Genomic DNA, 22,903 nt, shown 5'->3' with positions numbered 1-22,903 from the left:
TTTAATTACATAGAAAAACTGCAGTGAGCCAATCTCCGTCTGCTTGCTGTGTGTACTGTGGGTAACACACACATTGCAGTTTTTGGCAGCAGCCATTGCACTTTCACCTACCACCATTTCTCCCTCCCTGCAGTAGAGCTCTTGTGTGCAAGATAAAAACCTGACCTGCTCCCCTTTCCTCCATCGACTGTTCCACCCTCAGCTTCAAACACAGTGGACAGTACCAACAATCCTTTGTTGTCAAAGCAAAGAACAGACAGCAAACACGTGAGACAAAGATGATGTAAAGCACAACACGCAAAGTCATCTGTGTTTACCCACTGAAAGATGGGGCAACCGTAACCTATTTGTATGTGACAAATAAGGTTTTATTACTATATTATATGTTTTTGCTTTAACACCATAATCATTTCTGAGAATACAGATTCTACCCTTTGTACACTAGACTGAACAGTCTGACATCCTGCTGCTCTTGTGGTCCACAGTACCTGGACCACAATATGCATGTCGCTTGAAACTCAACACTCTTACCCCCTTTCAATATTCCCTGCTACTCTAACGTGCATAAAAGTAAGGTTACACTAATCAACTAAACATTAAAATGAGAATAGCCATTTTTTGCCACTTAGGGACAGCAGACAAAAGTTGTGATACAATATTAACTGTTACTTTTGAAGTTGGTATGGTGACATTGTGTGCATGTATTTACACATCCAGCAGTTATGCAGCAGCATTATAGTTCATTTATAGTCCTTTTTCCTGGTAATCCAGAAACAGACTATTTTAGATTCTGCTGATACTTTCCTGTAGGTTCATCAATACAATTAACACTGTTCACATTATCACTTGATAAATATAAAATATTGGTTAAAGTAGCTTTAATAATCACTAACTCAAGATAACTTTAGGCTGCCAGTGAATGTTGTAAATATGAATTAAAAGGCTGTTGGAGTAGAAAGAATGAGTGGAATGGAGAAAAGTAGAGAGCCTCATACAGAAAAGGTGAATTAAGTCAGACAATTAGCAAAATAGAGTATAGTAAAAATAAAGAACTAAAGAATAATAAAAGTTAGTCAAGGATCTAGGGTGTATGCCAAGAGTCACCGAACCATTAATAGGAAAAGAGGAAAGGGAACCCTTCTAACATAGTGTAGATAAGACTGATCTGCAGAAAGCAGAGCAAACACTGAGGTTTTAACTCTGCTGTCGACCTTTACCAGCAAAACAACAAGACAAATGTTCGAGAGTTGGGAAAAGACACTCCACTGCAAAGATGAGAAACTTTTTTTCGATACCGGTGTATACACAAGCATGCACAGCTACCCAAACAAACTGACAAACAAAAGGACAGAACAGCAGGAAGAGCTGTACATACTTCACAGGCTAATACAAGAATGAAAGAGCAAGGCTGCACTTAGGGAAACAGTCCCCAAGGTCAAGTAATAAATACTCCAATGGTTCAAGCCAGAAAAAACTATGTGGTATTCACATACTTGTATGTGGTCCACGCACTGAGACCACTAGACTCAATTATGAAAACAACCCAAGTGCTGCTTGTAGTTGAAAACTGTGTTTTCCTTGAAACTATGTCAACAACATATTAGACATATTATGGTATACTTCACCTCCTCGCATGGTTCTGCTTTACAAGGTCAAAAGGTTTGGGTCATGATTTCCACATATAAAAATAGTAAATGTATATCATCAATACAAAGGGAAAATTTGCAAATGTATGCACACCCCAGGATATTAATTCCATTTGAAGCATTTGTGTTGACGTGTTGTAATCATTTCACTGAGATGGGAGAAAGGAGCCTTTTATGAGTATAGGAACACGGTCATTAGTCTGTTAGCGGTTGCTAAGATACAATGAGTAGCCATTTACCATAAAACAGGAAGAGACATCATTGGCTAATACTCCTAACCTATTTCCAGTCATCTCTGTCCCTGCCATTGTTTCTCCATCATACTCTTTCCTACACCCAACAGCTGAGAACAACATTCAGTGGTAATAATCACATCACACTTTTCACATGTGCATGCTACACACAACTGTAGAATACTAATATATAAAACGTTTTTAAAATTACACCAGAGACAGTAGATTGGTGCTTGTAACCTAATCTCTCTTCATCAAGTTCAAACTAATTTGACATGAAGCGCAATTCATGTATGGTGCTCTCTCCGCTGCCTCATTTGGGTGGAAAGGTAACAGGTGAGCCTGCGGATTTCTGATGTCTGATGTGCTTCTAGCCTGTATATCTTTTAATTCAAACAGGTCATTACAGTTCAAATTAATGTTTGAAATAAATGGGGGAAAAAAGTGACCGGCCAATTCACAAGGCGCAATTGAACTCATGCCATCCTTTGTTCAACTTGTACTTTGCCATTATTGATGACTAAGTAATGAGTCTACCAGTATATGTAAATTTCGAGCCTTCAAGCAATGACCATCTAATTTTGAAGCCTCAACTTTTTCAGAGTTGTTTTTTAGATTCCTAGCAGTGATTCATTCTTATTTATCAAAGCATACTGGTTCAAATGAATTTACTTCAACAACTTTGCATGAGATCAAAGGCTGTAATGTTACTGATGCTTCACAGTTCAACAAGATAATCACTAACTGTTCAGAGATCAACAGATCTGAGCACAGTTGCTTTAATCCGACACATATAATCTTTGAAATCCGGTAGAATCTGTAGTTTGTCCACATGAGTTTGGATTATCCTGACTCGATCAGTGATAGATAGCTAATTCATCAAAAGCTGAGAGCTGAATGAAACAGCTGATTGTTTCCAGCTGACTCGTTTTCAAACAAGAATGTGATGAAAGGGGTTACAATTATGCAATTGACACCAACATGCAATATCATACTCAAAGGGGGTAATTCGAATGCTCCCCTAAATGCTCTGGACTCACTGGCTGCAGTTGTGCCGCAGACCAGCTGTGTGACGGTTGTCTGTTCTTCACAAGGGCAGCATGTCCGCTACCTCGTATATCTACTGCATTTCTTTGAATACAAGTTGGATTATGTACTAAACTTAATGTCAGGACACTTCGGTATGATAACAATAAAAGCCTCGTTAGAACAAATTAATGGATTCAGAAAGTGAAACACTGGAGTGATTTTACTTTGAAACGGGTTCGAGAAGTGTTGGAAATCCAATTTTGTGACTTATCCGACAGATAAACATTGTGGTTGACAGCAGAATAAAGAGAGAACATGATCTTTCACCTGAGTTTTAATGTTTATCTGTTGAATTTGTGTCACAAGAAACCGACAGCAGTTTCTTCCCGACTGCTGCCAGCCTCATCAATAAGGCCTGGGACCCTTTAACCAAACTGCACTGATATCCCTGCCTGTGACACTTTACAAATAACAATAACTGTACATTTTGCACAATCCCTCTCACTTAAAGTATATATACACATAACTGCCTTTTTTGTGTTTATTTATGCTTGTAAATTGAGCCTTTAACAGACATCACAAAATATTAAATAGGACCCTCCTAAGTGTTTTTTCTTGGAAGATATCGGGGAGGTAGATCTCGGCTTATGTTTAGAATTAAAAAGTGATCTTGGGCTTGAAAAGGTTGGTGACCACTGCCTTACATGTTGAGTAACACACTAAATGCAGCACCATGCACACTGATTCAGCTTGTGAAGAAATCCAAAACCTGACAGGCCTGCCATGCCTTGTTAAGGTCACTAAGCTATGATTGGACAATTTTTGCTTGGGGGAGGGGTTTAGTAAACTGTCAGCTGTCTGAAGATGTGTATGAGGATTTTTGTTGCTGCCTCTGTAAACACTGAAAACCATGGGATTTCTTCCTTTTTCCTTTATAGACACCAACATGACTCCAGAAACAAACACATGCTGTGATTATATAATGCGAATGGCCTTGTGTGATGCTTACTGTATATGTTAGTGAACTGTGCTCAGTGAACTCTCGAGAGAGAGCATGTTCATTGCTCTTTTTCTCAGGGTCAACTGCAGTAGAACAAACTATGTTCTGGCTGACCTCCTCACCCAACATCTGTCTTTTTCAACTCTCCCCGAATTTATATCTGCCCTGAATTCCTCTTCCCTTGCTCTCTACACTGAGGACCGATTTACCCATGAGGAAAACAGCACACTTAAAAGTCTCCCGGCTAAAATCCAAATAACTCTTATGCTATCAAAAGCCTCCAAGGGGTTCTTCACATTTCAGTCAACCGACGAAAACTTTTCTTACGGTCCCTATTTGAACCTTGTCTTGCTCTGCCAGAGGGATTTAGTTTCCTGCGTTCAAATGCAGTATTTTGTTATTTACTTCTCTTGTTTCATACAATTTACCATGATGAGATTTATTAACTTCAGCATTAATAATTATTGAACCATGTTTATTTCTTATCAAGTTTTCCTTCTATTAAATAGAGTGCCTTGTTGTATACATTCCATAAAATCCGATGCACTGAGTTGCCTTCGGACAGGGAACAACCCCCATAAAGAATTTTAAAATGCGTCACTACAGAGCTGCATAACAGAATGATCACCTGGGTTGTGTTTGTGCCTAAATTCAGCATTTATCCCTAAACAGTTTTAAAGCAATCTAATATGAGCCCAACTAAACAGCTTGGGTCCGCAAATGTATCCTGAAAGTTGGCAATTTATTAGGTACACTTATGTACAGGTTACACTGTTCAATTATTGTTGAATTCTGTTACACCTATTATTTTGTCAACTACATAAATATCTGTGAGTATACCAGGATAAAAGGAAAGCTTCTCTCTATGTAAAATGCATGACTGTTCAACTGCAGCCTCCAAAATAATCATAAAGCTTAATCAAAACCTTATAATATAATTAACTTTTAGTGAGGTGCACCTAATAAACTGGAAACTGAGTGTATACTGGCATTTTCAATTACTTATTTACTGTAATCTTAAAGTTCAATGTTATTATTTAATTATTTAGAAAGAAACATTTATATTACTTCACATTCACAAGGTATATAACACTATAAGGTAGAGGGATTTTAAGGTGTTTATTAATGCACAGTTGTAAATTATTATTTCATTACTTATAACGTCTCATAGGACATATTTTATATAATTTTAACGGTTTTACAATATTGTCATTCATTTAACTGTTCATATAGCAGCATCTACTTATTGGTGTCTACGGAAGCTTTTACATACTTTAAATTCTACAAAGTACTTAAAAGAACTACATAACCTTCATTTAACCCTTGTTATGAATCCAATCAGCTATGTCAACAGGTGGAGTCTCTTACCTTGCTTCCCTCTGATGACGTAGACTGACCCAGAGTTAAATTCTGACCTAGAGACATTTTCTTTGTTTAAGTACAAACAAACTTTAGCTGCTGTATCCCTTCAAATGCTCAGTCATCACAAACAGGTGGATTCAACCCAGACATGGACGCATACAAAAGACGGCACAGGAGTCAAAAATCAACGATGGATCGAGGAAAGACACTGTCCACAGAGGGAGTGAAAAGAGTCTTAACCGGATTGTGGTAATCCTCTTAGCTGTGAAGCATACACTGACACTGGATGTCCCTCTAATCACCCTGCTTGGCTGCATGCTTTAATAAATGGCTGCTTATTCAGGGGCACACCACAGGGTTAGAACCACTGCACAGAGACAGAGTTAAACATTGTCAGACTGAAGCAAATATTGATACTCAAGCACACACAGATGCAATGCCAGACAGTTGCCCTTCCAACTTCAGGGATCAGACTGTAAAGATGCTATGATAAAAAAGGATATAGTCGGAGTGAAACAGATGGTGGAGAGAGGGATTCATTTTACACTCCCAGTTCAATTTGATGGTTTTACTCTTTGTTCAATGATTATCAGCTCAAGTCAAACCGTCAAGTTCACATTTATTTTTCCATTGATCCAACATCATTATCCACAGAGCAATATGATAAGCAAAGCGCACAATAACACTGAGTGACCTGTAACATCCCACTGTGCCAGTTGAGTCACTGTTTTCTTACACAATAAAAGCACGCCCAACCCCGCAACAAGCACGGCTAAGTATTTGGCTTTAGATGATATACTTTTACTTGTCTATTCTTGTCCCAGGTTTGGATGGACTAAAATTATTGTTGACACAACTCGTAGTAAAAGTTTCCCAAAGCAGAGAATAGCTTCTTAAAGTGGTGGAAGTGAATTTTTCAGCCACGGATTCCATCACTCTCAGTGATGTATAATTAACAACATGCAGAAAATTGAAATGTGCTGTTTGTCAAAGACATTAAGGACAGAGTTAGAGGAGAAAAGTCTCTGACATGAATGTTATAAGATGCAAACACAACTAAGATCAGTGGCCACATTTAACCTGACAGTTGTTTACAATGTTCAGTCACTTTAGGACACAATAAAACTGGTCTGCTCTCTATTGAGCAACCCTGTATGCACAAAGATAAAACACCAAGTCTGTTTACATGGAACACATAATTAGAGAAAGGTTAACTGTATTAAAGATGGATCTAAAATAACTTCCGCGTAATTTTCTTAAGTCTATTCATGTGGGCTGTTTGGTTTATTTTATTTTTTACAGTTATCTGAATAGTGGATAGAAAAAGAAGGTTAGAAAGAAATAAACATTCATTAAATAATGCTAAATAAATGCAACATAGATTTGATGGAAAGCGGAGGGGTAGCCGTCTAAAATCTGTTATGTATTAAACCTTGGGAGCACCAAAAAGAAGCTGTGAAGACGACATTTAAGATCGCCACATTATAAGTTGGTGAATTTGTTGGCAAACTGTTTATTTACACATCCAGCAGTGACAACACAACATTATCATTAATTTGGAGTTGTGTTACAAAGCATTTGCTGAATGTAAGTTCAATACTGGCTCTCCTTCTTGTTTGGTATTTGGTCTCTTCAGACTCCTGAGGGAGAGATCTGGCTCCTCAGCTGCTAAATGCTCCTATATGTCAGTCTGTCAGAGCAGGTAGTGTACAGCAGGTTTTTTACTGTTAATAACCTTGAAAGACATAGACGGTAGGTAGTCATATTCTTTCCTACAGCCAAGCTGAACGTACTGCAAAAGAGTATGACTGAGGTGTTTGGACGACTTTTTACAGCATGCTTATAACTTAATCACTGGGAAGGAACTCAGCACACAGTGAAATTACAAAGTATGCATGGCAGAAGAAAAAAATATTTTTAAACATGATCCACTTTAAGAATAATACCACTTTTAAGTGAGTGTTTTGTTTAATGCTGCATAGACAGCACCTTAGATTAAACACATTTTGGCTCTCACCCTACCACTAGGGAAGTGGTTCTGTTTGTTTTGGTGCTCACACTGTGTACCGAAGATAATCCACCTAACTGTCAAGTAGCTACTATGCCAACATCTGCAGTCATTGCCAAGAGTGAAAGAGTGAGAGCCTAGCATGTGGGAAGAATAAGAAAAGGTATTCTCTGTCTTTGTTCTTTGCTGATTTATGCCAAAATGACCTGCCCACAAGCTTATCACGTCGGTGGATATACAGGCTGCAAATATCATACATTGTTGAAATAATACCATTAGGCTTAAGGCTGAAACTCACAGGATGAGTCTGATCTTTAATGATCTTCTGTGGGAAACGCGTTTGTTATTTCAGCAACAAAAATAAAAGCAAGAAAATAGGAAATGGACACCACTGGCAATTTTTGTACTGTGCCATCTCTGGTAGAAATATGAAAGTATGGTTTATAGATTCATGATTATGAGAGGATATAAAAGCAGAGGGATAAAGATAAGGAATACAATTAACAACACGCCATGTAGCTTGGCAAGTAGTGTGTCAGACTCTGTGTGTTGGATTCAAGTATTACTTGAAATTTACAGCTGTTTGTAATAGACCTACAAATAGAATTATCTCTCAGGTTATTATCAAACATGTGTGTATAGTTATTATACAAAAGTTATATTGAAGCTCATTGAGTTAATCAGACTACAGTTGAGATTAACTGATGAGTCAACTATTTTGATAAGCAATTGATCTTTTCAGTCAAAAGTGTCAAATACTGTATCTACTGTTGCAGCGCCTCAAAAATGATGACTTGGGCTTGTTTTAATAATATATGATAGATTATATATATATATATATATTTGACTTTTGGACTGTTGGTTGGACAAAACTATCAATTTAAGGATGTCACTTTGAAACCACCAGTCACACTAATGGGAAACTAAAAGATGATTGACAGATTGACAGTAGCACCCTGCAACAACTATTATGAGTGGCTTTTTACAGGCTGGCTTCTGAAGGGCAGGCTGCAGAACAAACAGTTACAGTATATGATGTATCCATGGAAAGCAGGTGCATCTGCTGCCAATACTTTGCAATGACATGTCATAATTGAAAGTTATGTTATGTCTCCAGTGAGCTTGGGCCAACATCTGTTAATAAATCTGGATGCCATGTTACCTGGTTTAATCCATTTTGGTATTTTATCTTGTGTATGAAAGAAAGGATTATGCATGGGATAATCTCATTTTGACTGCAGATAATGTTCTCTGTAACTGCCCACCACATTGGACTGATTCAGATGCCTGGGATGAACAAAGACTCAGCAACGCCGAGTTCTGTGAAGACAAGTATTTGGGACTAATCCCATTGAGCTCCATAGAACGAGATGCACTCAGTGACACTCTGAAGACTCATTGTTTGACTGCACAGCAGCAAGACAAAGGTCAAAGTTCCCTGATTAGCCCTAGTGTATTGCAGTGGAAGGCTGCTCTTCACTGACAGGTCATCTGACCTCTTGTGGTGTTTGCGTCTATTAGGTTGAGAATAACAGTTCAAATTACATCTCCTCTGTTGCCAGCGTAAGATAGGTCACTGGTTTTAAATTCACTCCAAACTGACATTTCAAAGGGGAACAGGAGGGAAAAGGGCCACAGGGTTCATCCAATGCTGCACTGGCTCAAAATAAGGGCTGGTATGCTTTAAAATTCTACTGTAGGGACACTTATGTAACATTGCCTTTAACAACAAAATTACATTCATCATCCCAAAAAGAGGAAAAATATCATATAATATATGAAAGAAGTAGAAATTAAGAGACCAGACTTGCTTGCCTGCATCTGTGATATCTCAGCTCTATCTGTCGCCAAGCCAATTTAGCTGAGCACCACTGTCGGCAAACACGACACCACCCTGGAGTTATGTTCCAGGGGATGTCAGTGCCTGAGAAGAGTCTGCAGTTTGATGTTTACAAATACTGAATTAACATTGCACAGAGAAAGGCCAATAATTAAATGTGTTTGGGCTCATACAACATACAATATACAATTCGGGCCTGATCTGCAGTTTTGTGTATTTTCAACTTCCAGGACATAGCAAATTCTATATTTCATGGCGTCGGCATAGATCATGCAAAAAAGTAGTGATTGATCAGCTATTGTTGCTCTACCATTTCGATGCATTGCACACAAGATATTCTGAGTCAAAATGTTTGGAGTAACATGGATAATGTTGCACAATTATCTGTATTTTCCCCATTGCTCATATTAGACATCACAGAAGCTGACAATCAACCACACCTACAGCCTGAAGTCATGCTGCATGATTAAACAAATTTGTAGCTCTGGAGATCTGTAACACACCCTTGCATGCACCAGTTTAAATTGTTGTCATGCAAGCTAGTCAATCCAGTATGCAAGGGCATTCATGTAGTGTTATATAAAAGCATTAAATATCCATGTAGTGTTATCTAAATGAAATGGCTGAGACATTAATTCTGTTTCCAGGGTAAACACAACTGCACTCTCCTCTAAAAGATCAGGTTGATCCCAGCATGTGCCTCTAATGTTGTATCATTACATTAGTCACAGAGCTAAGCATCAACTTTCTGATTGACAGCAATCTTTGAGAACCCCAGGTTAATTAACTTCATGCTATACTGAAATCATTTACTAATTAAAATATATTTTAACTGTTGAACAATTAAAATAGGTTTTTGTCCTGTTTCTTAAGTTATGCTAATGATTTTTCCAAATCTAAGTAGCCACAAATAACACGTATAATCTTTTTGTAAAACTATTGTGGAAGAAACAAATATTGTAAAGGCACAAACCTAATTTACAGTTTATTAGATACACTTAGCTTTAAACAATACAGTCTGCAATAAATCCTGCCTTTGTATTGGATTTCATTTTTTATTAAAACTGTTTTATAGATGCTTTTATTGGGCTAGGCAATAACACAGGTTCTGTATATATACTGATGTATTACTCGTGCATTGTGCAAGCACACCCCAGATTTGTAAAATGTCTGGGGATTATCAAGCGTTTGTTATTCTTTGTTCATAAAGAAGAGTTTAAAACCACAACCTTCACTAGGGAGCAAAAATCTGTCTTAAAACTTGTTATATTTGATCTTTCTGGGTTTTTAAAGATTAGTCAGAATATCAGATATTTAGCTCTGTGACTCAGATTTATTGCTAATACATAAGAAACACTACCTGAGGCTAAGGTCAGCTGGTGAAATGACAAGCGATCATGCATAAGACAGGATTCAAAGTTAAAACAGAGAGCAGTGCAGCTGCTCACTGCAAGACTCAGAAGTACATGATGGATGAAGTCAGAGGAGTACACAGCATAAACTATACTTGTACAATGTACTGCATCTGTTGTGTAATTTTGGACTATCTATAATGCTTCATATTTGCTTAAAATATGTATTTTTTGGTGTCACAAATTATAGAGGAGAATCAGAAAAAATAATTATGTGCAACATCATCATTTTGCAGGACAGGTTCTATATCTATAGATTTAACTTTAACACTCTGTGTGTTCATCTAAAAACAGAAACAGAGTCCTATATTACAACATTATCAAGGGGTGCACAATATGGCCAAAAATTACATAAAAATCTAAACTTTCACATCGGTCTATATCTATAATTATCGCCATACATTTCATTATAATTCTTTTTAGGTTTAAAGACAGTTTTTTGCTCCTGAGTGGCTGTGGTTTTTAACTCTTATTTATGACCTGAAAATGACAAACACTTGACAAAGAGCAAAACATTTTACAAATCTGAGGTAGATCTATTCCCTGTTACCTTTGTTATATTGCTATTGATTAACTATATTGTTAAAATGATTGCCTCCGCCAAGGAGATAGTTTCACCTCTGTCTATTTGTTTGTTTTTAAGCAAGATTACAGAAAAACTAGTGTATAGATTACAGAGAAATGTGGCATGATGGGGTATGGGTCAGGGAAGAATTTTTAAAAAATCCTCATGGGGCAGATTATTTTATTCGCTTTCTTCAATGTTGGGAGACGGCATATTTCCATTGATTTCTCAGAGAATAATTAATGGATCTTGATGTGAGAATTTTGTTTTTAGGGTACTGATATTTATGAGTGAGTGCAATTTGGTGCAGATCCAAATAAAAACATGGATCTGATGAATTCATAAGGGGACTGTGCTCTACATGCCTTTACATGATCTAGCTTTTGTAAAAGAAAAGCAGCGAAAATATTAAAATGTCACATATCATTGTTATTTTAATACATGTAGTATACTCTACCACTTTCAGTTTGTATACAATTGTGTGAAGCTTTGTTTATAACCAATGGGGCTGTTTGTGTTATGTTACTTCATGTATGCTTTGTTTTTCTAATCCCACTTGGATGATTACAGCAAATTAAACTTGTACCCTAGTGTTAGCCACTGACTTCACCACATAATCAGTCAAGCTGGAGCCGGATGTTGTTGAGAACTAGTCTCTAAAGTAAAGTCAAAGTTAGTCAGTTCACTGTTTTCACAAGTCATCTGCCTGGTGACTAATGATAATCAAGGGATGACTGACACACATTTAATTTGACTCGGTTCTATTCCGCCCATGTTTGCATCCCGACTGGTTTTTAAGTCACAAGTTATTTGTGTGTTTACCTTCTCGTCCTCCTCACGCTCTTCCTCCCCCGCTGCCGCCGCCTCCTCCTCCTCCTCCCGCTGTGTGTGTCCATCGTCCTCCGCCTCGTTGACACTGTCGGTGTCCGAGCCGGAGCTCTCCTCTCCGGCTCCAGAAGCCAGTCCGCGCCGGGCAGCTGTTGCCTCCTCACCCTCGGACAAGGTGTGCGACCCGGAGGAGGACGACGACAGACTCCCGCCGCTTCCAGCCGCAGAAACACGGTTGAGCTCCATGACTGTTGTTGTTGCTCAGTTAATACCAGCAGCTCCGGAGACAGGACGACTCCATGAAGAAGCGAAACAAATTAGCCCGTCAACACACCTGTGCAGCCCCGTGAGGTCATCGGAGCTAAAAAAAAAACGACGCCGCTCTCTGGCGCAACTTTAATTTTAAAAAAAAACTACGTCACGACGAGGAGCGAACTCTCTGATGTCTCCTGTGTGTCTGGAGCCTGTTGCAGGAGAAGTTCACAGTCCAGGTCAGAGCCGCCGCCGCCTCCTGTGTGTGTCTCTGTGTGTGCGTGTGTGTGTTTTGCTGCTCCACGCTGCCTGTGACCTCGCTCTCCACGCACAAGTACAACGTTGGCCTAAAGAAACCACGCCCACAACGTGCGAGGGCGGACCAATCAGAGCCGCGCTGCTGCCAAACCAACCACATGAGTTTTCACCTTCTTTAGAAGTCCCCCCCCCCCCCCTCCCCCTCCCTCCCTCCGTGTTGAGCACATCAGTGGTGACAAGTGAAAGTGCACAACAGTGGTGAGGTCACAAGCAGGGGTGTAGAGAGAAAAACCAGGGGCCAGCCTCAGAGTCCCCCCCCCCCCCTCCATCATAACATCTAACACTCTTCTTTGTTCCTCATAATTACATATTCAGTAGCTGTGTTATAAAGATAATGAACTCATGGCCTCTCTCGTGAACACGATCAGTGCAAAGGAGTGAAAGTGCACAGACAACAGTGGTGAGGTCACAAGCAGGGGTGTAGAGAGAAAAACCAGGGGCCAGCATGTGCCGCCTCAGAGCCCCCCAACCTCCCATCCACTCCAGCAGCCTATTACAACATCTAAAACTTATCTTTTTTCCCTCAGAATTACATATTCAAAATGTGTGTTATAAAATAATGAACTCATGGCCTCAAAATGGTTTAAATGCAACACCAGAGCCCAATCGATACCTGTCCGGTAATGAATTAGCCTCTGGGGGCAATGCCCTCGTTTTGGGGCCTCTGGTGTAGCCAACTAATATCTAGGCAACATGTTCATCCTCCGTTCGCCGTAGACTGTTATAGCCCCAACTAGTTTTCTTTTATCACTCCAGTTTCTCCACAAAAAACACAAACAGACATTTCTCATAAATATTTTTCTCCCCAACACTGGCCATGAAAACTGCAATTTAAGACATGTCACAGTTTCACCTTCAAAGGAAGTACTTGTCTTAAAATGATCGTGTTTTCTGGGTAAAGCACTCCATCTCTCAGGATACCGTATACCAGCCGTACCATATCCTTCCGCACCAGAGGGCCCACTAGAGGCCACACTTGCACAAATATCTGATATTTATTTTAGATTTATTAATTTACTCTGGTGATAAACACATTTCGAATACTATACAGCATACATGAAGAATAACCATTATTTGAAGCCTTCACCAAGTCCATCTTCTTTCTGACTCAGTTTGTCTTGAATTAGAGTCACATTTGCACTGGAGCCCATCAGATAATATTTTGGGGCTTCTTGTGTTGTGACATCTGTTATCTGGGCAAAAATGTTGTCTTCCCTTTGCCACACATGCACCGTTGAGACTCAGACTATTGTCTTTTATAACGACAGTAGAATGTTTCTCTATACAAAACTCAAACAGCTATTGTAGGTGTTTAAAGGTCCAGATGACATTGTCTCTAATCTCTAATTAGCAGCTATCTGCATATAAATGCAAAGCGATTGCTGATGCATTTTGATCAATGTGTTCTCCCTTTTTTGCGCTCCAACACAGACAAGCAGCCAAAGCATGTTCAAACGTGATTCGTCAAACTAGAAAAGGAAAGCAGAAGTTGAGCCTGTGCATGAATCTCAACACATGCAACAGAAGTGGTTATTCGGTCATTAGTGATGACGTTTTCACAATGCATTTATGAAAGTCTGCATATTCAGAAGTTTTAGCAGATATGAGCCGTCATTACTCAAACAGTGTGAGGGTTTGCTTTTTTGCCTCACTTAAAGGTTTTCATTATACTCTAGGTGTGAGACAAGCATATTGAGGCCTTACAGCAGGGACAGGAGTGTTTGTTATTTGCTTTTGTGATATTTCTGTTTGCATCCTGTTACTTTTTAAGGTTATTGCTGACCAAATATTGGATATTACAAGCAACTGCTTTATATAAGATTGAAGGTGAGTGCAGAGCTGCAGAGAGGCTTTTCGCCTCTGGCAGATTAATGGGAGAACAAGCTTCTAGTGTCAGAACCTGCACATAAATCATTCTGCACAGTGAAGCTCAAACATCCACATGAAGCAACAAGAAGTAAACCACACTTTGGTGGAGACGTTTAAGTTGAAGTAGAGATGTTTTTTCAGCATAATCAAAACTGATATTACTCTCACACATTATGCAAAATTGCTATTATATGGTACATTGTTTATTATTGTTCTTTATGAATTATAATGTAAAGCGGCATTTTAATGCTGAACTGAACTTCAGGTGAAGTTCATTTTAATTTAAGGTCATAGCTGTAAGATAAATGTGGAATAAAAAGTACAATATCTTCCGTAAAAATGCAATGAAGTAAAGCTGTTAAGTTGAAAACAAAGGAAATACTCAAGTAAAGGTACCCCAAAATGTACTTAGGTACAGGATTTTAAAGGTCCACTGTAGGATTTAGTGGCATATATGGGAGGAATGGAAAATAATACTCATAATGATGTTTTTATTGGTGTATATTCACCTGAAACTAAGAACCTCTGGACCATGTTGCACTGCCATGTTTCTACAGTAGCCTTATATGGACAAACCCTGGCTCTAGAAAGGGTATTTTGCATTAACATGAAGAAATGCTAGATGCTACTCAATCATACGTACTGATCCTTTTAACGTACTTAGTTACTTTCCACCACTGAAGCTGCAGCTGAAAGGTAATCAGATACATGCACCAGCGATGTGGGTGTTTGTGCGAAGGCATAAATCCCAAACTCTTTATTGGGGTTCCAATGCAATCAAGCACTATCCACTCTCCTCTCTTCTTCTTCTGTTGCTTTTTCTCCCCCCATCAACTACCTGCAGTGCAACAGCGCCAACTAGCTGCCAACACTGAAAACAGTACATCAATTTAAAGTGAATGCAAAGAATATAGAGCATTAAATTAAGATTATTGTGCAACCATGTCCACTCATCAGAATTTCACTCTTACACAACTAAGGCAGCTTTTTAGGCATATGACTCACTGACAGCTCCTGGAAAGACGCCCCATGGTTGAAGTACAAGAGTCATGGGCCGTTCCCCGAATTGAAAGTGTAGAATTGCGTGAAAGCAAGAAAACAGAACATGAGGTCTGTCCACTTTCTTGGCCTGTGACGACCAGCAAATGAGAGATGGTGTCTGTGTCGCATGATTTGTTTGGTCTTCTGTCCTCTTCTGGAAAACATCAGTCATTTCAAATAACAGTAGGTTTTTCCACTCACATGCAACCTGATCATATTTATGTCTTTGTTTCTCAGAATTGTTTGTCCCCCACACTGGCCATGAAAATTGCAATTTGAGACATTTCCAGAATAGCAGTTGTTGGCATTAAGTGGGACACCTTCAGATTACACAGTTTTTCGTCTAAGAAGGTACTTGTTTTAGCTTGATTGCATTTTTTTGTTAAGGCACTACATCCCTTGGATACTGAATGCCAGCTGTACCATAGCATTATCCTCTCCCACCAAACAGACCCACTAGAGGTCATATTTGCACATACAATATTGGCTGTCACTATCAACTACAGGAAAGGAGAGGTACCACAGCCATGAGAGAATGCCTTCACTGTGTTTTTATTTATTTATTTCAGATATACTATAGTATATAACACATTTGCTAGAGGTAAGTCATGGAGGATCCCCTACTACCAGTAAATGTGTCATGACTGACATTTGTTGGTGCAGGACTACACCCCTGCATGATGTAAGAAAAGTTTATTTCATATAGTACCTTTCACAGAGCAAGACAAAATGTGCTTCACAGAAGTAGTTGTTTGAAATTTGACATAAAATCAGACAAAGCATTTGCACATTAAAAAAAAACATTAGGAAATATAGATAAATATACATGACTTCTATTTGAAGGCAACTACAAAGAGTGCAGATCTTATGTGAATAGGAAATGCGTTCCCTAGTGTCGTAGTCATGGTTTCGATTGTGCTATAACCTTTTGTTTTTAATTGCGAGCGAGGGACTAGTAGGAACTGGTAAAGCCCTGGTCTGAATTCTGAGTTCACCATAGAATGGGTTTGATGTGGGTCATCTTGCTAGATCCAGTCAGTGGCCTTGCAGCCAGACCAGTTGGAGGAGGCCCAGAGATGATTTGCTGAGACACGTGAAAATGGAATCGCAATAATCGAGTCTGGACGATAGAAGAGCGTAAATTATCATCTTCAGTTCCGGTTTTGGTACAGTAGGCTTCAGTTTTGCAATGTTTCTCAAATGGAATACACAATGAAGGGTTTGATGTGTTGCTCGAAATGCATGGACTGATCAATAATAACACAGATATTTCTAAGGAAATGGATTTTTCAGCTGGAGAAAGAGAATCAATACACTGGGGAACCTTAGAGGTGCAGTATCTGTAGCAATGTCTCGTGCCAAGCTTTTGCATCCACTCGTGCAAAGCATACAGAGAACACAGACACACACACACACTCACACACACACACACACACACACACGCACACACTTTCTGCCTAAATTGTCTTTAAAGATCCATATTCGTCCAGAACAAGTTTACAGTCAACAGCACATACTGCCCTAATGGCCTCCCCTGTTAAGCCTGAGCTCCATTTGCAGTGAACCTCAAACAGCTTCCTTCCTTTATGATCAGTATCACATTATGTCGTGGCAGACTGAGCTCTATAGAGTAAACAGACTGCAGAGTGTTGGGTCATTATACTCAGTCACTTCTTGAGCTAGTGTTGACAACCTGATGTATCAACACCAGAGAAAGTGTCGACCTTCACAAGGATCCACTGCACTGTTGCACTTCGACACTACTGTCAGGATCTGCACACTTAATTTGGCCCCCGCCCAATCATCTCTGTTTCTGAGCGCATGAATGTTGACGTCAATAACAAACTGAGATTATCTAATGGTAGTGCAATTAATTTAATTACACGTCCTTCACTATATTTAGCTGCACAAGGCTTCAAGAGATGGCACTTTCAACCACTTTGGTCCAGACTAAAATATCTCAACTCCAATTGCATACTGATATTAATGTTCCACATAGAATTAATTGTAAGAACTTTTTAATCTAGCCCCATCATTATTTCATATATCATGACAATCAAGTTACGTAGTACAATAAAAGTAGAAACTCCTTTGTTCCATGTGCAATTAACCTGCTCAATTTGAACATTTTATATAAGCATATTCATTTTAATAACTTCAGTGGACCAAGATAGTGCTGTTGTGGTGTTGCACTTTGTTTAGTATGTTATACTGTACTGCTTTAGTGTCTTTTATCTTGTGCACATGACTGCAAGCCACGTTTCCAATCTGGGATAACAGACGACTGAACTGAACTTGACTGTTATAAAGAAGACTCCAACATTATTTTACCACTATCTTGTGCAGCTTTTCTTTTATTTACAAACACAAACTTGTTTTTTATGGTTTTTGTGACTGTACAATATTGGTCACATGGTGTTTTTTGAGAAAGAAAACTATGTCTGTATGGGTGACTTTTGTGTTCACATTTATTCATGAACATCATAAACTTTATGCCTGTCTTAACGTATGAGAAACAAAGGTTGCTGCTTGTGGTGTTGAACCCTGCTGTGTATTCTCTCTCTCTCGTGTCTCATATAGCCGTGTTCACTCAGAGACTCTCCACTAGAGGACACTGTTTGCTGATGCTGCTGAACAGATGTTACAGAAAGCGACTGACCTGGATATCATCAATGAAAACTCAACATGCATTCTCTCTTCAGCAGTTTGGAAATAACTGGCTCCCCTGCTTTTGATGCACAAGGGTGAAATTGTTAAACCCAAAATAAAATGGATGTTCTTGACATTTTTTGAGCACAGTCCTGACTGTGATTCCTTCTGAAAGGAAACAGTTGGAGTCTAAAAGTAAGAATTATTCTGAAATTAAATAAATTCACAAAGGCACAAACACAAGGTACAAATATCCTTTTCAGGTTTCTGTGCAGACATATGACAAAGTATGCAACTACTGTCTATGAGACACTGAACTTAGACATTATTTACACAGACATATTCATAGGCTTGATTTATTCTATACCACATATAATTGATTATGTTGAGTTTGAATTCAAACAGTCCCCAACCCCATCCTGTATGTTGCTTTCATTATCAGGACCATTCAACATCTACGTCAGTCACGGTCACATGTGACTATTGAGAAGTTGTTAGAAAAAGTACGGTCACCAGGAAGTCACCAGAGATTAGATTTTCACCTCACTTCAATGATTTTAGTCATATATTTGTACAGCTGTCTTCTTTTATTAATTCCATTTACTGCTTATCCTTTGAGGGTCGTGGAGGGGCTGGAGCCAATCCCAGCTGACGTTGGGCGAGAGGAGGGGTTACACCATGGACTGGTCACCAGAGTATCACAGGGCGGATATACAGAAACACACGCTCACACCTAAATCTCCAACTACCAAAACTACCAAACTACCAAACCCCAGTCTGCATGTCTTTGGACAAACTCCACACACCAAGGCCCTGGCCAAACTGAGATTTTGAGGGCGAACTTTGCTGTGAGCTAACCACTTTACCACTGATCCGCCTTTTATCAACCAAAAACAACCAACAACTTACTCAGGTTGCTAAAATTCACAATCAGTGTTTGATAGTGTTCCTTAAACATGAACCTTGCATGTTCCAGTAAAAACAGTAGTGATGATAAATACCAGTTCAGTGTAGAAATGGATGCTCATTCAACATCAAACTAAGAAAACTAAATTCTGATCAAAGCAGAACACTGCGAGAGAAAACCCACATCACCTTTCAACTCTCGTTACCCACGAGTGACTTGCAGCACGTTGCTGATCTTAGAGATGATAAAGAAAATTGAAGGTGGGGAAATTTACACATGAGAAAAACTTGAGTGGGCAGAAACTTACTTATTCATCGGAAATTGATTTCCTGTGGCAAGGATCTTAAAAGTTATTTTCTAATTTGAATCATGGCTTTTGATGGAACCCATGCGATCCTCCCAGTTCCTCTAATCTGTTTACGAACACGTCTGTATAAGTATTTCTGAGAAAAGAAAAGTCTTCTTCTTCTGCCTCGTGTCTAATCAGACACCTTCTTAAATCTAAATTAAAAACATTGGCAGAAAACGTAAAAAGACAAAGCTTGTGCAAGCTTCAAACTTTGTTCCACAGCTGGCAACGTGCTCGAAAACAGTGTTAAAGATGAAGCTCTTGATAAACAGCGTTGATGACATTCTATTGGCCAGCTAGCTGAAGTCGGTGAAGTGTGAACTGAGCTTCCTGTGTTTGCTGCTCAGCACTGAAGAAGGAACATGCAGTAAAATGTACATGTGTGTGTCTCTGTCTTTGATTCTCCCTCTAAAAACACACATGACAGCATGTGCACTTGTAGGTTCCTTGTTGTAGTTCTTACTGTGTTTGGTGACAGTTTTCTAAGACCTCCTTTACCAAGCACAGGTGCAGCCTGTTTCTATAATGTGTTTAGGTCTTAGTTGTATGTCAACATAATAATACTAGTTCAAAATAAGTTTTTCAAAGAGAATTGTTTTTGCGACATGCTTAGTTTGTTGCAGTTCCTTTAATAATACAGATTTTAGCACGCTGTAATCAAACGACAAACAAGACAAACATAGAACTACAAACACACAGGACAGAATTGATCTCAGTAGACTCGGCTTGGCTGTGGAAAAGAATATGGATACCTACTGTCTGCCTGTAGTTTGCAAGAACGGGACCTTTTCAGGGTTATTCTCTGAGCTAAGATACTTTATCTTCAGTTATGGGAAGTTATTCTGGGACTCTGATATTCTTTAATGTCCATCAAACTTACATAGGTCTTGAATTTGAGTCTTTATGGTCTTAAAAGTGCAGAAATCCTGCACTCATGCATGGATGTAGGGTTAGGGTTAGGGTTAGGGTTTGGGTTGGGGGTAAGGACATCGATTTCCTGCAGACAATGATGAGACGACAGCTCTTAAATTCAACATCATTATTTGAAGCTCATGTAAAACAGGTAACTTCAGATTTATCCTAAACTAAACTAAACTGACCCACTGGGTTTTTAAGCACTTTTAGATTAACCAACTACACAGCAACTAAGTCTGTGTTATTAATAGCTGAGCTCCAAAGTTGAGAAGTTAAGAAAACAATCTCTCCACAAGATCTGTTTTGTATGTGATGAGTTATTAATTCTTGCTGATGTCAGTGATTGCTGACAAAGTAGAACCTAATTTTAAAATGCAGATTTTTCACTAAAAGCCAAACTCTTCAAGACAAATAAAAAAGCTTTGAATAAAACTTGCTTCTGTTTTTTTCCCTTGAAAAGTACAATTATTCAGTCTAAAATTATTTACATTTTATATAATCCTGCTGCACCACTGAAAAATACAGAATCAATAAATGAGTTACAAATGCAAATATTTGTCACTTCAACAGTTTCATTGCTGCACACACGATCCACCAGAATATGCACATGATTATCTTTCAAACTAGGTCTGATGTCAGGAAATCCAGATCAGTCTGCACAATGAAGGTCAAACATCCAAGAAGTCATAAAAAGAAACAAATCAAATGTTTCTGTGAAGCGGATGTAATCACTAATCATTTTCAGCCTGATTCATGCTTTATGAAACCAGGTACAGTCAGGGAACATCTCAAGGAGTAAACAGACTGTTGAGGCTCTGCTCACTTTTGGAAACGTGCATCTTTCTGTGAATTCATGTCTCATTGAAGGAACTCACCTCCCCAGATTGCACACAGTGACTATTTCACACATGTTATGTGTCAGTCTCACCTGATGGATGATTCATACACAGAAATCAGATTTTTTCTTACCTGGTTTGTATGGAAAATAATTTATTTTAACTACTCATCCACTAAAAAATGTCTGGCATATATGCATTTTCATAGATGCTGGTAAAATGTTCTGTAGTGTATTTAAGATGAGTATAAATGTTTATTCCACACTGATTTTTATCAAAACCAAACACAAGAAGAGTTTTTGTCTCCACCGAGGAGGTTATGTTTTCACCCCTGTCCATTTGTTTGCTAGTTAGTTTGTCAGTTAGCAGGATTATGCAAAAGCTGCCGGACGGGTCACCATGAAACTTGGATGGGAAGGATGTGATATGGGTCAGGAAAGAACCCATTACATTTTTTAATGATTTCCAGGGAATCTTTCATGGATCTTGATGAGAAGAAATCAGCTACAGGAACTGAAGAAAAGGCAAATCTGTTCTCTGAAATAAAAACGACTCCTCCCCTGATTCAAAGTGAAACATTTGCCAATCATGCCTGTCAGTGAGAGTTGTGCAATTTGTCACTCAGTTTAGTTCTTTGAAAGCAAAAAAAGCTTGAAAACGTTTTGAGTCACAGGGAACCTCAGAGGAAATAATCCATTGAAACAAGATACTTGACAGTCATTTCCCCTGGTTTATACAACACGTCTAACATGCCAGAGTGAATTTGTGGTGTGAAATGCTCACGCCTCGTACACTTAGCAGCTCTATTTGTGGAAAGAAGAAGTGCAAACTCCAAGGAACCTACAGTAAAGTCACTCCTATGTGAACCTTGTGAAAACTCGCCCCCGCCCCTCTACACTGAGCGTACAACTCCTTAAAAACATTTCCTCCTCGCTCACACTCGTCTGTGGGCATCAAGAGTACGTGTGGCAGCACGTTGTGGGTATGAGACCGTCTCACACGCTCTCTCTTGGTTTTAGGCATTCAGTCGGTCCTGTGAAACATGTTCGCTCGTAGATTTCAGTTCGATTTTTTAGAATCAAGATGTTCTTCGTGTCATCCACATCTTTTCATCCTTGGTAAGTAAGCTGTTACATAACTCGGGATTTTGCATTTTCTTTCTTTCTTTTTTGTAATTAATACATTTCTGCCAATTAACAGGTTAAATCTACTGTCCATTGTTGTTCACCCTCTAGGTCTGATTCTTGCTTATTTTCTCTCCTCTCATGTTCAAGCATCTGAAGGTTAGTTTTTTTTATCACAACATTTTGCCTCTATCATCAGTAATGATATCAGTCAGCTACGCAAATATCATTTTCTCAAAGGAATCACAGTATTTTCTGTGTGTTTGTTTTACTGTGAGATAACAAATTCTTGTAAAAATGACACAACATTGTCTGAGATTACTGATCTAGTTTCACACCATTTTCAGACCAAGTTCCAGTGATGTGCGGGTCAACGAATTTAACTTCCAAATATCAGCACTGTCGGCTTCACCCAGGTATCTGATCCATCTCAGGTTGAGTCATCAGCTGCAATAAACATTAGACATTTTTAAGGACAAAAGGTTTTATCTTAATTATTACTGTTTTGCTGCTTCTCTTTCAGATGGAGTCCATGATTTAGAATGTTTTGGTAGATATAAGAATCATGGTAAGAAAGAGTGTGTGTGGAAACCTGGAAACCACACATCAGAGAAGATATACACACTCGTACAGATACAGCAGTAAGTTTTATATTTTCTCTTTTCCAGCTCATAAATACTAGAGATAACTATTAAATAAATACATATTTAACACATTTGT

The 22,903-nt window shown here is 38.8% G+C and overlaps 1 protein-coding gene and 1 long non-coding RNA gene across 2 annotated transcripts in view; one reads left to right on the top strand and one right to left on the bottom strand.

Moving 5' to 3' along the window:
• Window positions 1-12,655, bottom strand: part of mast4 (microtubule associated serine/threonine kinase family member 4) — a 90,308-nt gene extending 77,653 nt beyond the window's left edge. Inside the window, 1 exon segment of the mRNA XM_034601363.1 lies at window positions 11,918-12,655. Within this exon segment, the coding sequence (XP_034457254.1) occupies window positions 11,918-12,169 (252 nt within the window). The 5' untranslated portion in view covers window positions 12,170-12,655.
• Window positions 12,656-21,580: 8,925 nt separating this feature from the next.
• On the top strand, window positions 21,581-22,825 carry LOC117771752. The gene is made up of 4 exons (XR_004615638.1): window positions 21,581-22,177; window positions 22,295-22,342; window positions 22,537-22,599; window positions 22,707-22,825. It is a non-coding gene; the product is annotated as an uncharacterized LOC117771752 (long non-coding RNA).
• Window positions 22,826-22,903: the final 78 nt, after the last annotated feature.

The sequence above is a fragment of the Hippoglossus hippoglossus genome, chromosome 12, assembly GCF_009819705.1.
Source record: "Hippoglossus hippoglossus isolate fHipHip1 chromosome 12, fHipHip1.pri, whole genome shotgun sequence".
In the NCBI taxonomy this organism is placed as follows: Eukaryota; Metazoa; Chordata; class Actinopteri; order Pleuronectiformes; family Pleuronectidae; genus Hippoglossus; species Hippoglossus hippoglossus.
This window is presented reverse-complemented; position numbering and strand designations above follow the sequence as displayed.